The 13,398-nt window shown below is 29.4% G+C and overlaps 3 protein-coding genes across 3 annotated transcripts; all 3 read left to right on the top strand.

Annotated features, from left to right (window-relative positions):
* Positions 1 to 138: 138 nt before the first annotated feature.
* On the top strand, positions 139 to 5,103 carry LOC107065295 (putative RNA-binding protein EIF1AD). Its single transcript, XM_089177933.1, has 3 exons — positions 139 to 337; positions 4,348 to 4,643; positions 4,729 to 5,103. The coding sequence occupies exons 2-3, from the start codon at positions 4,377 to 4,379 to the stop codon at positions 4,960 to 4,962; spliced, it is 501 nt and encodes a 166-aa protein (XP_089034059.1). The 5' UTR covers positions 139 to 337; positions 4,348 to 4,376; the 3' UTR covers positions 4,963 to 5,103.
* On the top strand, positions 382 to 4,182 carry tam (DNA polymerase gamma, catalytic subunit tam). Its single transcript, XM_015318852.2, has one exon. It carries the CDS (start codon positions 436 to 438, stop codon positions 4,162 to 4,164), a length of 3,729 nt encoding a protein of 1,242 aa, XP_015174338.2. The 5' UTR covers positions 382 to 435; the 3' UTR covers positions 4,165 to 4,182.
* Positions 5,104 to 5,650: 547 nt separating the features above from the next.
* On the top strand, positions 5,651 to 10,705 carry LOC149033447 (neuropeptides capa receptor-like). The gene is made up of 6 exons (XM_089177931.1): positions 5,651 to 7,108; positions 8,280 to 8,370; positions 8,449 to 8,648; positions 8,846 to 9,097; positions 9,203 to 9,521; positions 9,603 to 10,705. Exons 1-6 carry the CDS (start codon positions 6,826 to 6,828, stop codon positions 9,850 to 9,852), a joined length of 1,395 nt encoding a protein of 464 aa, XP_089034057.1. The 5' UTR covers positions 5,651 to 6,825; the 3' UTR covers positions 9,853 to 10,705.
* Positions 10,706 to 13,398: the final 2,693 nt, after the last annotated feature.

The raw sequence follows: 13,398 nt of genomic DNA, 5'->3' as shown, positions 1-13,398 counted from the left end.
TTATAAATAATATATTTTATTTTTATTGGTTAAAATACAATTTTCAAACTAAAATATTTGAAATAAATGTATTTGTGAAATTATTACTAGATAATTGTTACTAGATGCATAAAAATTCTTAAATTTACTAAGCTTTCTCCTGCACGTTACCAATCTCTTAAGATAATAGAATTCTGCTTTATTAAGAGGAATTTGTACATAAATTCTTTACGAACAACAGAATACTATCTTGGTGGATTAGTGAAATTTTATAAATAAATATACAAAATATTTAACACAGCTGTTATTATCCTTTTTAACAAGATTTTAAAGACAACAATTCAATTATTATATATAGGTAAGCTGCTTTTCATTTTTTTTCAATACTTAACATCACGTGTCGAAGATGGTGTATTCTGTAATAAGTGTTAGGTTGGGTGTAAACACGTGTTGAAAATGCAATCAAAAACACGTTTAATTCATATTTGCATAAGACATAAATGCAGTGCTGTTAAAGTCGATTCGTATGCTTTAAAAAGATTTGCCAAGAAAAAGGTAATTTTACGAAATAAAAAGTCAGAAAATTGTAAGATTAGTAATGGTAAAAGTGGTATAACCTCAAACAATATAACCTCTAATATCAATGATTCTTTGTGCAAAGAAAGTAACTCGAATGTCAACATTTTCTCACTTTCGTCTTCAGACAAGATTGATACAAATATATCTAAGGAGTTTTATGCAATAAATGAACCTAAATTGCCAGACAATTTCGAGCAAGCATTTCTATTTCCATTAAAGAATCTAAACTATTCATCACAAATCAAAAATAGTAATTACAAGAGTAAATATACAAATAATATACAAGAGGAAAATAAAGAACAATCTCAGAATGATAATAAAAATGATAGTATTAATAGTATTACTAGATTTAATGAAATCAATATGCAAATGCTTTCTAAGCCATTGTACGAGTATTTGTTTAATAAAAATCAAAACCATGTGCATCTATCTCAAGATACAATAGAAAGTATTAAAAAGAATTTACAAAATTATGGAATAAATACAGAAGATGTAAAACCAATACCAGACGTCAATATAAGTTTACCTCCGTTAAAAGGAAAGAATTTAGAAGAACATTTTTATAATATTGCTATGGAACAAATAACTCCTTACTTAAACATTGTAAATAAAATAATTGCCGATGTACCTGAAATGCCTTCAAAATGGTTATTACAAAAAGGTTGGACAAGATATACAAGTGATGGTGTAGAATGCGTTAATTATCCCTTAGAAGAAGGAATGATTCTAGATGTGGAAGTTTGCATGAAAGAAGGCCCATTACCTACCCTAGCTACAGCTGTTACCAATAAGGCGTGGTATGGATGGGTTTCGCCAATTTTAATAGAAAATGTGGAAGGTAATTTTGGTAGTAATTATTTTACTCCAAACATGTTAATTCCTATAGAAAGCAATGCCGATGAATGTGGTATTAAATTAAATAATTATCATAAGAAACCAAAAATTATTATTGGCCATAATGTTTCATATGATAGAACAAGGATAAAAGAACAGTATTGGTTGAATTCTACTGCAACCCGTTTCATAGATACAATGTCATTGCATGTATGTGTTAGTGGATTAAATAGTTATCAGAGAACTATTTTAAAAAACGAAAAATTAAATAAGTCTACTGAAAATTGGGTTAACAATACCTCAACTAACAGTTTGAGCGAAGTGCATAAACTTTATTGCGGAGAAAATATCAGCAAAAAACAAAGAAATGTATTTGTAGAAGGTTCTTTGGATGAGATAAAAGAACAATTTAATGATTTAATGTCTTATTGTGCTTCCGATGTATTGGCTACTCATAGGGTCTTCCAGAAATTATTTCCAATTTTTCAAGAAAGATTTCCACACCCTGTTACTTTTGCTGGAATGTTAGAACTTGGCTGCTCATATCTTCCAGTGAATTCCAATTGGCAAAGATATTTGGAAGAAGCTGAATCTACTTACGAAGATTTAAATTATGAATCTAAAATTATACTCACTAAAAGAGCAGACGCTGTTTGTAAATTAATGCATAATGACAAATACAAAGAGAATTTATGGATGTGGGATCAGGATTGGAGTACTCAAAATATTAAGATGAAAACTTCTCTCTCTCAACAAAAATTACAAGAATTAAAAGAAAAAGAGAATAATAATAATAATCAAGAAATTAAGTTTGTTCATTCGGAATCATATTTAACAGATGAAGAAGACGAAGATCCCTTGCAAAAAGAATTTTCTTATTTAGAAGAAACGAAATACTTATTACCAGCTAAAGTACCATATATGGCAGGTTATCCTGCTTGGTATAGAAAACTTTGTCCTAAGCAAATTGATGAGAATTGGGAACCTGGACCACAACTGATAAGTACATCTATGCAAATTACACCTAAACTTTTAAACTTAACGTGGGAGAATTATCCTTTGCATTATATTAAGGAACATGGTTGGGGTATACTAGTACCATTTAACGATGATTTGGATGTTGAAACTAAATTACCTCTGAAACAACTGTTAGAACAATGTCCTTTATCTAAGTCAACTAATTTTCAAGCTTCTACAAACGATACAATGTTAACATTAAATAAAGAAGTAGAGAAAGATCTTTACAAAGTAGAATTTTGGAGATATAAGAAAAAAGAGAAAGCAGATTATGATACAATGTACAAAGGTACTGGAATTTGGTGCGATGTTGTTTTAGATAATAGTTGTTATTTTTTCAAATTACCACACAAAGATGGTATCAATAACAACGTCGGTAATCCCTTGGCTAAAGATTTTTTAAACAAGTTTTCGGATAATATACTTGCTGGATTAGATTCAAGTGCTACACAAATTTTGAAAATAGCAAGAAAGCTATCTTATTGGAGAAACAACAGAGATAGGATAATGTCTCAAGTAGTTGTTTGGTTTGAAAAGCACTGTTTACCAAATCATTTAAAAAAACATAAGACACAGTTTGGTGCAATAATTCCACAAGTAATTGTATGTGGTACATTAACAAGACGAGCAGTAGAACCAACATGGATGACTGCCTCTAATGCACACGTTGAACGTATAGGTTCTGAATTACGATCTATGATACAAGCTCCACCAGGATATAATATCGTTGGTGCTGACGTCGACAGTCAAGAATTGTGGATTGCATCAATTATTGGAGATGCATATTATAAGAAAGTTCATGGAGCTACACCTTTTGGATGGATGACTTTAATAGGCAACAAATCAAATGGTACGGATATGCACAGTGTTACTGCAAAGGCTATTGGAATATCTAGAGATCATGCGAAAGTAATCAACTATGCTAGAATTTATGGTGCTGGACAAAAGTTTGCTGAAAGATTACTGAAACAATTTAATCCTACCATGACAGAAAGCGAGGCCGCTTCTAAATCACGAAAAATGTTTGCTCTAACTAAAGGTAATAAAGTATACACATTGAAATCGGAATACATTAACGAGGATTTTGAAGATAAACAATATTCAACATATGAAGCATTCAAGCTAGCAAAAGCTTTTAATAAACCACTGAAGGAAATGTTTAACAAAAGCAAATGGGTTGGTGGATCAGAATCAGCGATGTTTAATAAGCTTGAAGAAATAGCTTGTAGTCCTAAACCTGTAACACCATTTTTAAACTGTAGACTTAGTCGAGCATTAGAGAGTAACGAAGAAGAAGACAAATATCTGCCTACTAAAGTCAATTGGGTAGTACAAAGTGGTGCTGTTGATTTCCTCCATTTAATGTTGGTTTCAATGAGATGGTTAATGCAAGATAATGCAAGGTTTTGTCTTTCTTTTCATGATGAAATAAGATATTTAGTTCCATCGCGATATAAATACAATGCTGCTCTAGCAATGCACATAACGAATCTTATGACAAGATCTTTCTGTGCCTTAAGACTTGGTATGAATGATTTACCAATGTCAGTTGCTTTCTTTGCATCCGTAGAAGTAGATACGGTTCTTCGAAAAGAATCAAGTCAAAATTCCAACACCCCATCTAATCCCTATGGGCTTGAAAGTGGATATGGTATTCCTATTGGAGAAAGTTTAGATATACAAGCGGCATTGGAAAAATCTGGTAGATCCTTAGGATCGTGGCATGGAACGAAACGTGATAAAACGAAAACGTGATTTGATTTAAAAAAATATATATCAAGCTTACTTATAATCAGTTGCTACCTTTGATATTATTTCATTTAATTACAAAAAAAAATAATATTTTAAGTTAATAGTAGATCGATTAAATCAAAATATTAAAAAAGAACTTTAATTCAATTATAATTTGTTTTGACGTTATTACATTTGTTATTACAGTTTGTTATTCGTAAATTTTCTTATTGAAAATGTCTAAAGCAACGAAACGTAAACATGTTGTGAAAGAAGTGGAAGACTTTAGTCTTCCAACAGAATCTCAATTGATCGTCAAAGTTGTTGGATCGCGTGGCAATAATCTTCATGAGATTATAAACTCAGTTGGTGAACAATACCTCGTATCAATGCCAGTTAAATTTAGACGACACATTTGGATTAAAGCAGGAGACTTCGTATTAGTCGAACCAATTGCGGAAGGTGATAAAGTTAAAGGAGAAATAGTCAAGATATTAACACGAGTAAATTTTCATTGTTAATATACATGCGAATAATTGCAATTAAGTACACAATGTTATTATGTTTTTTTTATTTTTTTATTTTTAGGAACATATAAAATTGTACCGTGCACAGAAATGTTGGCCATTAGAATTTGATGAAATCAAGAATAAAAATGAACCTACCGAAATGATAAAAAATAACAGCAAAGACAACGACGAAGAAGAAGAAGAAGAAGAAGATAACTATGACGATATTTTTGTAAATACTAATAGAATAGGAACTAATGTTTCTAATACGTCGAGTGATTCAGACACGAGTTCCGATGAAGAATCTAATTAATAATTACTTTAAGATATTAAATTAAATTTTGTAAACAAAAAAAAACTTGTACATAAATTGAACATATATTATTGTTTATAGTCTTAGCGCCAAATCCTATATGAATAGATTTTTTATTTTATTACAATAATACTATAAAAGTGTTAATAATTTTTTTGATACCTAAATAAATTTTTCTACAAAAATTTAAATTTACAAGTGAAATCATTTGTCTGTTATAAAAGGTTCGAGCAATTGTTCGAGCAGGATGTTTCTAATTTAGACGACCAGCCTGCAAAGGTTTAATCTACATCTAAAAAAAAAAAAAGAAATATTCCATAAGGTTTGTTAAAAAGTTATAAACGAATTTTATATACGGAAAATGAATAACTACGTATTTTCCATTGAGTTCATGGAAAGCCTACTATGTTTATCAGCTCTGCATAGATTAGGTGTTTTTTTTTTATCATACAGTAATATGTCATTTTTGTATTATTAGTAAATCGTTCTGTAAAGTAATATGATCTAAGAATAAAAATTAGCACAAGTTTTTATAAACACATTTTAAGATGTATTTTTCAATTGAAAAATAAATATAGAAAAAAATTGAAATATTTTACGGATAACATTTTTCTATTTATTATTTGTCTTTTTTTTCTTTTTTCTTTGTTTCGTGTTTATCTTCAAATAAATTTGAAAATGTCTAAAATATTAAACAAATATTAATTACTTTTCTCACATGATGAATGTACTTTAATAACGATCGTTATTCACATTTCTAGGAGGTTAATAATCACTTAATCTACGCGCAAATCGTTAGATTACATAAAACTATCATATAAACTGGGCAACCGGGTAATATTACCGCTATATAATTATATAATCTTAATCGTCTACTATAATATAATTAAATGTTAAAAAATGATCTTTTTTTTAACAGTGTACCTATTTGAAAACAGTTTAAAATTGATGTTTTATTATACAGCTATTGACGCGAGACGATTTTTCACATAAAAATCAAATATTTCGTAAGCTTAAGACATGACGGTACTCTACAGATAAGACTATGATATACTGTATAAGATACAGTGCATAAATTAATCTTAGAAAGTTAATGTTATTTCGAATGGAAAGAGTAGGTAGTAGGCGTCTTTTATCATCGAAATTCATAGAGAGATACTTGATGACAATGAGTATTCAATGTTATCATTACCGATTATTAAAGTCAGTTAGTATGTTTCCGTCCGTTGAGAAAGATTATAGTGTGAAAAGTTCTACGACGAAGATTCGCAAAGGCAAACACGTTCATCTACGACATTCTAATTGTTTGCAAACTAGACAATCATAACATTCGTTCCTCACATGAATCTATTTCTATCTTTCTTGCTAATGCACGAACGAGTTAAGCATAAATTAAATCATAGAAACAGAGAAGAAAGTATTTAGAAAAAGTTAATGATATATGGAAAAGGTGTAACGGAATAATAATACGAGAGAACGAATGATTAAAAGGATCATTTTACCAATAAAATGCGATTACTCATCAGTCAAATTCTCGCCAAACGAAAAATCAATAATAAATGACGTTAGCGTTAAGAGTTGTTAAATTTAACGAAGTAATGTGATTATTAGATATTTAAACAAGGAAACCATATTTCCAATTGAATACACATTCTTTTGTGAATTTGAATTTGTCGTTTAAACGAGAATTATCATTATTTTTCGCTTGTATTATTTATCATCGATGTTACAGTTTCTCACAATGAATGATACACGCTTCGTCAACTGACGAAGATTCATTTTCAAAAGAATCTAATTTCTTTTTAATCACCGTTAATTACAAGTTCGTCATTGTGATACTCGAAGCATATTATTATCGACAAGATGGATTTGAATAAAATTCTTGATAAAGAAAATGATTTTTTGGACAAAGAGGATATGAAAAATATGACAGAGTTTGAATTTCTTAGAACAGTTTTAGGTCCAAAATATCTTCCAATGAGTTTGGTATTGCCTTTGACTACCGTTTATTTGGCGATTTTTGTGTCAGGAATTTTTGGTAATATAGCCACTTGCACGGTTATAGCAAAAAATTCGTCGATGCAAACTTCTACAAATTATTATCTCTTCAATTTGGCTATTTCCGATTTGACTCTACTTATACTCGGTAAGCTTACTACGTATATAGGTAAAACATAAAACAACATTTGATGGTGCATTTAAAAAAAAAAATTGTTTACGGTGCAACAAGCATAACAAGGTTAATGTTAATCTAAATAAATCGAATCAACAACGTGGTAAATCTCTTTAACGTTCCACTTTATCCTCCATCTTGATCTTTTTTGATTTCATTTTACGTCAAACGGATGACGATATCTATCGCTCGAGTTATTTTACTGTAATTAAGGAAAACATTTTGATGAACGATCATTTGTGATTATCGATTAAGACAAGTTCGTGACTGAGATTAACTGATTGGATTTTTATGATCGTCGTATACTTTTTTCAAGTAATCCAAAGGGTAAAGATTACGATGACGCAAATGCACTTCATACAAATCTCATTTCTTTTTTTCTTTTTTTTTCTTTTTTTTCTTTTTCTATTTATTATCCTTTTTTCAATTTTGAAAAGAGAAAGCTTGTTGAAAATGAAGAGATATTTTATAAATCGAGGTGTTCGATTTCAATACGCGATAAGTTTTCTTCTTTTAAAATATGAAATGAAGATAAGAGTTTTAAATTAATCTTAACTTTGTGTGTGCTTTGTACACTCGCGATTTTATCTCGTCTGTGTCTTATTTATCAATAGTAAGGTTGCTTCTATTTACGTCATTACGAGACACCTCAAATCTCTGTCAAATTTCTATCGCCGAATGAAAATTCAGCCTTCAACTCTCTAATACAGAATTTTCGTATTAACAGTTGCTTGTTATTAAACGAAAAAGCATATAAATATATATATATACTATATTTTTCATGATTTAATACAAGATTGAATTAAAAATAAACGATGAACAATCAACTTTATAGAAATTTCGAAAATTACAGACACATTACAGAGAAGAGCCGAATATTGCAATGTTACACATACGGCGACTTTTTAATCTTTCTTTTCGAATGACTATTTTGGAAAAAAAAAAAACGATTCTCTTTCTTTGCTTTCACATTCTTATTTTCCCTTTTCTATTATATTTAAGTGTAAAATATCATAGAAATATAAAATAATACGCCGCTGGAGTTAACTCGAGCGTGCGGAAATCGGCCGGTTTAGTGCGCTCGAATTAACTCAAGCGTGTTGCTTAAGGGATTAATGTTCGAATTAAATCGAAACATTTACAGGTTTGCCCAATGAATTAAGTGTATTTTGGCAACAATACCCATGGACTTTGGGATTAACACTTTGCAAAATCAGAGCATACGTGTCCGAAATGTAAGAGATTTTCTCGAGTCTTTTATTTCCTTAGGGAATCCTTTCTTTTTAATCTTAGTTTGTGCGTATTTTCTGCAGGTCTTCTTACGTGTCAGTTCTCACGATAGTAGCTTTCTCAATGGAAAGATATCTTGCCATTTGTCATCCCCTTCGAGTTTATACCATGAGTGGATTGAAAAGGCCAATACGTTTCATTTTCGCTTCATGGTCTATTGCTTTAATATCGGCGTTACCGTTCGCAATTTATACTAAGGTCAACTTTGTCGAATATCCTCCAGGTTAATATAAACAACAAAATATAATATTGATTATTAACAATGATGATATGACGTTTCGTATCCTATATATCGTACCTATTATAATTTTGTATATTATTATACGTATATATAATTGAAATTTGTATACTATTCGATGATGATGATGATGATGATGATGTTGATAATAATAATTCATTTGAATATTTTTCTACGTTTAGATTCGGGCAATTATTCCGCCGAATCAGCAATTTGTGCTATACTCTCGACTAGTATGCCAAATTTTCCGCTTTACGAGATAAGCTGCATCATATTTTTCTTCTTACCGATGCTCATTATCCTCGTTGTTTACACTAGAATGGGTTTAGAAATACATAGGAGTACAAGACGTGTAGTTGGGCCCATCGTTCACAGTTCGATTCACGGAGAAACGCGACAGGTTCAATCAAGAAAGTCAACCATCAGGATGTTAAGTACATCTTGTCGTTCCTCCTCCTTTTATTAGAATGCTGTATTTTAATGAAGTATACGATACACATGTATATTCGTATATGCATATATGTTATTTCTTTGTATAGGTGCTGTCGTCGTGATGTTCTTTTTATGCTGGGCACCTTTTCATGCTCAAAGATTACTTTACGTTTACGCAAATGATTCCGATTATTATCCTGACTTGAACGAATGGCTTTATATATTAAGCGGATGTCTCTATTACTTTAGCACCACAGTTAATCCAATTTTGTATAATTTAATGAGCGTCAAGTATAGGGATGCTTTTAAACAAACTATTTGTTGCAAGAGGAAAGTTAGAAAAAGTTGGACCATTACGTCACCAGATCTTTGTCGATGCGAATCGTACGAAGAAGCACATTTGCCACGTTTTATGTGTTCTATGAGGTTTGATAATGATAATAAAATAATATCAATCAAAAAAGAATGATTAAATTTGATCTTGAATCTTTTTTTTTTTGTCTCTAGATATACATTCGGTCAAGCGAAGGAAGTATTTCGTTTTACGTCAAATCGAGATCGAGTTGCACGAAATAAGACTACGCACGATCGTTACGGTGAAATTCAAAATGCCACGATCGAGGATCCCTCCAAATCTCTTTTGAATAACAACGGTGGACATATTGTTGTTCGAGAACAAAGCAGTATAACATCGGAAACTACAACGTCAAAAATGATTGTGAAAGAATCGATCTCAACGGCTAGTAGTTCCATTTGATTAAAACTATGATCGTGTATTTTTCAATAATTTTTTCAATAATTGGCGAGATATTATATTCTACATTAGTCGTCTATCAGTTTTAACTTACTAGATGTGAAAATGATTTCGGTGCTAATTTTATTTATTCAATATTTTAAATATACGTAAAGAGATGTTTAGCACTTAACTTTTTATTTGGATTTGTTTTTTTTTGTACAGTTTGTTAATAATTTACTGTTGGCAAAATTTTCGAGTACAAAATTGAATCAGTATTACTGAATAAAGAAAGTGTAATTTTATTCTTCTTTTTATTAAATCGATCATTAAAAAAAAAAACAAAAAAAAAGTCCCTATTAAATATTTGTTTCAATAAAAACATCGACAATAAGAAGAGAGAAGTAAAGAATTACGGAGAGAATTAATTTTATGGGATACCTATATCCTTAGAAATTATTGCAAATCATTCATTTTAACGATAAATCACCAACAAAATTAATTATATTTTCTCCACATTAATCTATCGAAATATCAAAGGAAGAAAGGAAGGAAGGAAGGAATCTAATTTGTTACATAAAATTTCCTTTTATTTGTTATTCTAAAAGCATAGTAATTTGTTATTTTATTTTCAAATATATTTTACGTAAACTCACAAAGCCGATGATTGATTTTGAATTAGAGCAAAGCGAAATCAGTGAACTTTAATTCATTTACTTTCCCTTCTCACTTCCTCTTCTATATTGCTGCATTTGATACTACAGTATATATATATATATATAAGGTTTCCCTCCGTCAATACATTTCAAAGTTTATTCAGTATATATCAAATCAAAAATCACATGCATATAACACGACAAAGAACATTTAGCACATAATAATGAAATTCAAAGGTAGAAAAAAGAAAAAAAAAAAGAAAAAAACATGTAAAATTCATTCCAAACGATTGCATTCCTTTGTTTCCCGAATAATTGATTTCTAATTTGGCTACAGATTTTTAATGATCAATGTTGATTTCAATTTATTGATAAACAAAACAAGAAAATACTTAATAGTTTTTTTTTTTTTTTATTCTCATGCAATAGGACGAATACTTACATTGGTATTTTTATAAAAAGTCAATTAACTTCATTGCTATCAACTTCTTATTAACTTCAAATCGTATTATATTGGGCATGCCTAAATTTTGGTCAAAATGTTAAATCTAACCTAAACCATCTAATATGCTATTAATCATTTGAATTAATATGAAGAATGGACTCTATTTGTTCCGTACTTTTATTTCTAATTAAAGAAACTGTGAAATTAATCATAATCGAACCTATTCTGATCATTTTCAAATGTATCCTTTCGGATATTCTTTTGAGATTACATAATAAACGTTCACCATTGCCGGTAATAACAACATGTATCGTTAATAATTATATTATTTTTTTTTTTTATAATATTACGCTTGAACTTTAATTGGAAATAATTCAAATTTTTTTTACAAACTAGACAATGAATTGTGGACAAAAATGATAAGAACTTGGTATTTGCATTTAATAAAATCATATTTCAAGTATTTCTCTCTCTCTCTCTCTCTCTCTCTCTCTCTCTATTTTTGTTTTCTCCATACTTTTATATTGATTTAATTATAATAATTAAATGAATTAATTAAACATTTATTTTCGTACAATTTACATGACTGCCCGAAGTTTTCGCTGTTTTATCCATATTCATCTGTCCGTAATGTGTTATTTTTTTTAATCAAACGAAAAAAAAAGAGAAAAATACGTACACAGTGGAATTTAAGGAATGGGGTGTTTCAATTCAGTTAGTTAATACGATTAACCAAACTGCGAATACTGACGAACAAATCAATGATAATATTTGTTTAAAAAAATATTCTTGCGTTTGATAATTCATCAAAGAAGTATAAAACAAATGACCAAACGGATTGTCCAAATGGATCGATCATATTGGTTCTCTTTCATTTTTGTTGATATCTTTATTTTTTTTTTTTTGTATTCCCAGCAAAAAATGTTACTTTGAAATGTGAAATAATTCTTTTTATCGATTAATCACATTACATAAACTTAATCGTAGTTTCGAACGTTAATAATTCAAATAGATTTCAAGCGAATTTAATTTTTTTTTTTTTCGTTGAACACAAAGAATATAAATATTTATCCAAGAAATAAGAATAATTTACGTGGGAAAACTTTTGCAGCTTTTTTTTTATGCTCTCGTGATTGGCACGGTACTCCTATTACTGGATTCTTATTCTCAAGTTTTGGAGCCACCATACAGAGGTGGTTATTTTCACATTCATTGGTTTCAAGTTCATTCACCCATCCATGCGATTAAAATGGCTATGATTAACAGGGGAGAAAAAATGGAAGATCTTTACTACAATTCGTTCGTTTATTGTTCTCAAAAGGATGTGATGCACTTTTTTCTGCATAAAATTAAAAATGTAAATGTAAATATGACTTTTGAATAAGTCAATATGAACATGGGAGAACAAGTTTCGTTTGAATAAAAGAAAATATATTATTGTATTTTATGATACTCGTTGATGATGTAGTTCAAATTATATTCAAAAATGAGTGTGAATTAAGTTCGCATTCATAAATATATTATATTATATTATATTATTTTATTCCATTAAAGTTTATACGCGCGTAGAGAGGTAGTCACGTTTGCATGTTTTATTTTTTTCTTTTTTTTTTATATTTTTTTTTTTTCGAGAAATGAAACGTCGTCGAATTTGTAAGAAATTAAATTTTCCTTGATTTTTTTTGTTCAGGATTAATTCTATAAATGAAAATTGTTTCTTAATACAATTATAGCTACCACCTGATGGATGGTAGTAAATAACACGTTGGGATCCTCGAGTACGTGAGAAAAATTGATTTCAACAGAGATTGCATCTTAAGAATTACGTGCGAGTAGTTAATCGATAATTTAATTAATCAATCTAGTACTACTGAGAAATTAGTAGAATCTGATAATCGATAGAAATAATTCATTATCTCCTGTGGTAATAAAAGTATTAGCGAGTATTAAATAACTAATTATATCTAATATCTGATTAATTATTCCGATCACAATTGTGTGTGATATATTTGTTTATTCATTATATTGGATTTAGTGTTACGATTACAAATAATGATGAAGTTTCATAGAAATAAATGAGTACGACTTGTGGTTAATTGTTGAAATAAAAAATAAAAAATAAAAAAAAAGCAAATTAAAAGATGAATAAACGATTTTTGATATTGGTATAAATAAAAGATTAAGTACAATAAATGATGATAAATATAGGATAGAAATGTTATGAATGTTGTTACTAGGACATAGGACAAGATCGGAGAATAAAATACATGTTCGAAGAAATTCTTTTGGATTTTGCATGAATTCTCTCTTGGCATCTTTGCATCTTTGAAAGTGCATTCTTCTTTTGATGCATGATGATGACATGCGCACGATTATATTTTTTGAATGATAAGGTCTAATTCGCAGACTCGCTCGAATTGAAAATAAGGGTTGGATGCGTGGTAGATGGGACGCGTGGGAAAACGCGGA

This window comes from Polistes dominula, unplaced genomic scaffold, assembly GCF_049000335.1.
Source record: "Polistes dominula isolate Pdom_NZ unplaced genomic scaffold, Pdom_raw_medaka contig_373, whole genome shotgun sequence".
NCBI lineage: Eukaryota > Metazoa > Arthropoda > Insecta > Hymenoptera > Vespidae > Polistes > Polistes dominula.
The sequence above is the reverse complement of the archived record's forward strand: the minus strand, read 5'-3'. Positions and strand labels throughout refer to the sequence as shown.

Bases quoted from the DNA above. Each gene is read 5' to 3' on its own strand.
- tam (XM_015318852.2), top strand. From the start codon at position 436: ATGCAATCAAAAACACGTTTAATTCATATTTGCATAAGACATAAATGC.
- LOC107065295 (XM_089177933.1), top strand. From the start codon at position 4,377: ATGTCTAAAGCAACGAAACGTAAACATGTTGTGAAAGAAGTGGAAGAC. The intron at 4,644-4,728 runs GTAAATTTTCAT...TTTTATTTTTAG, and splicing joins TAGTCAAGATATTAACACGA to GAACATATAAAATTGTACCG.
- LOC149033447 (XM_089177931.1), top strand. From the start codon at position 6,826: ATGGATTTGAATAAAATTCTTGATAAAGAAAATGATTTTTTGGACAAA. The intron at 8,371-8,448 runs GTAAGAGATTTT...TATTTTCTGCAG, and splicing joins AGAGCATACGTGTCCGAAAT to GTCTTCTTACGTGTCAGTTC. The intron at 8,649-8,845 runs GTTAATATAAAC...TTCTACGTTTAG, and splicing joins CTTTGTCGAATATCCTCCAG to ATTCGGGCAATTATTCCGCC.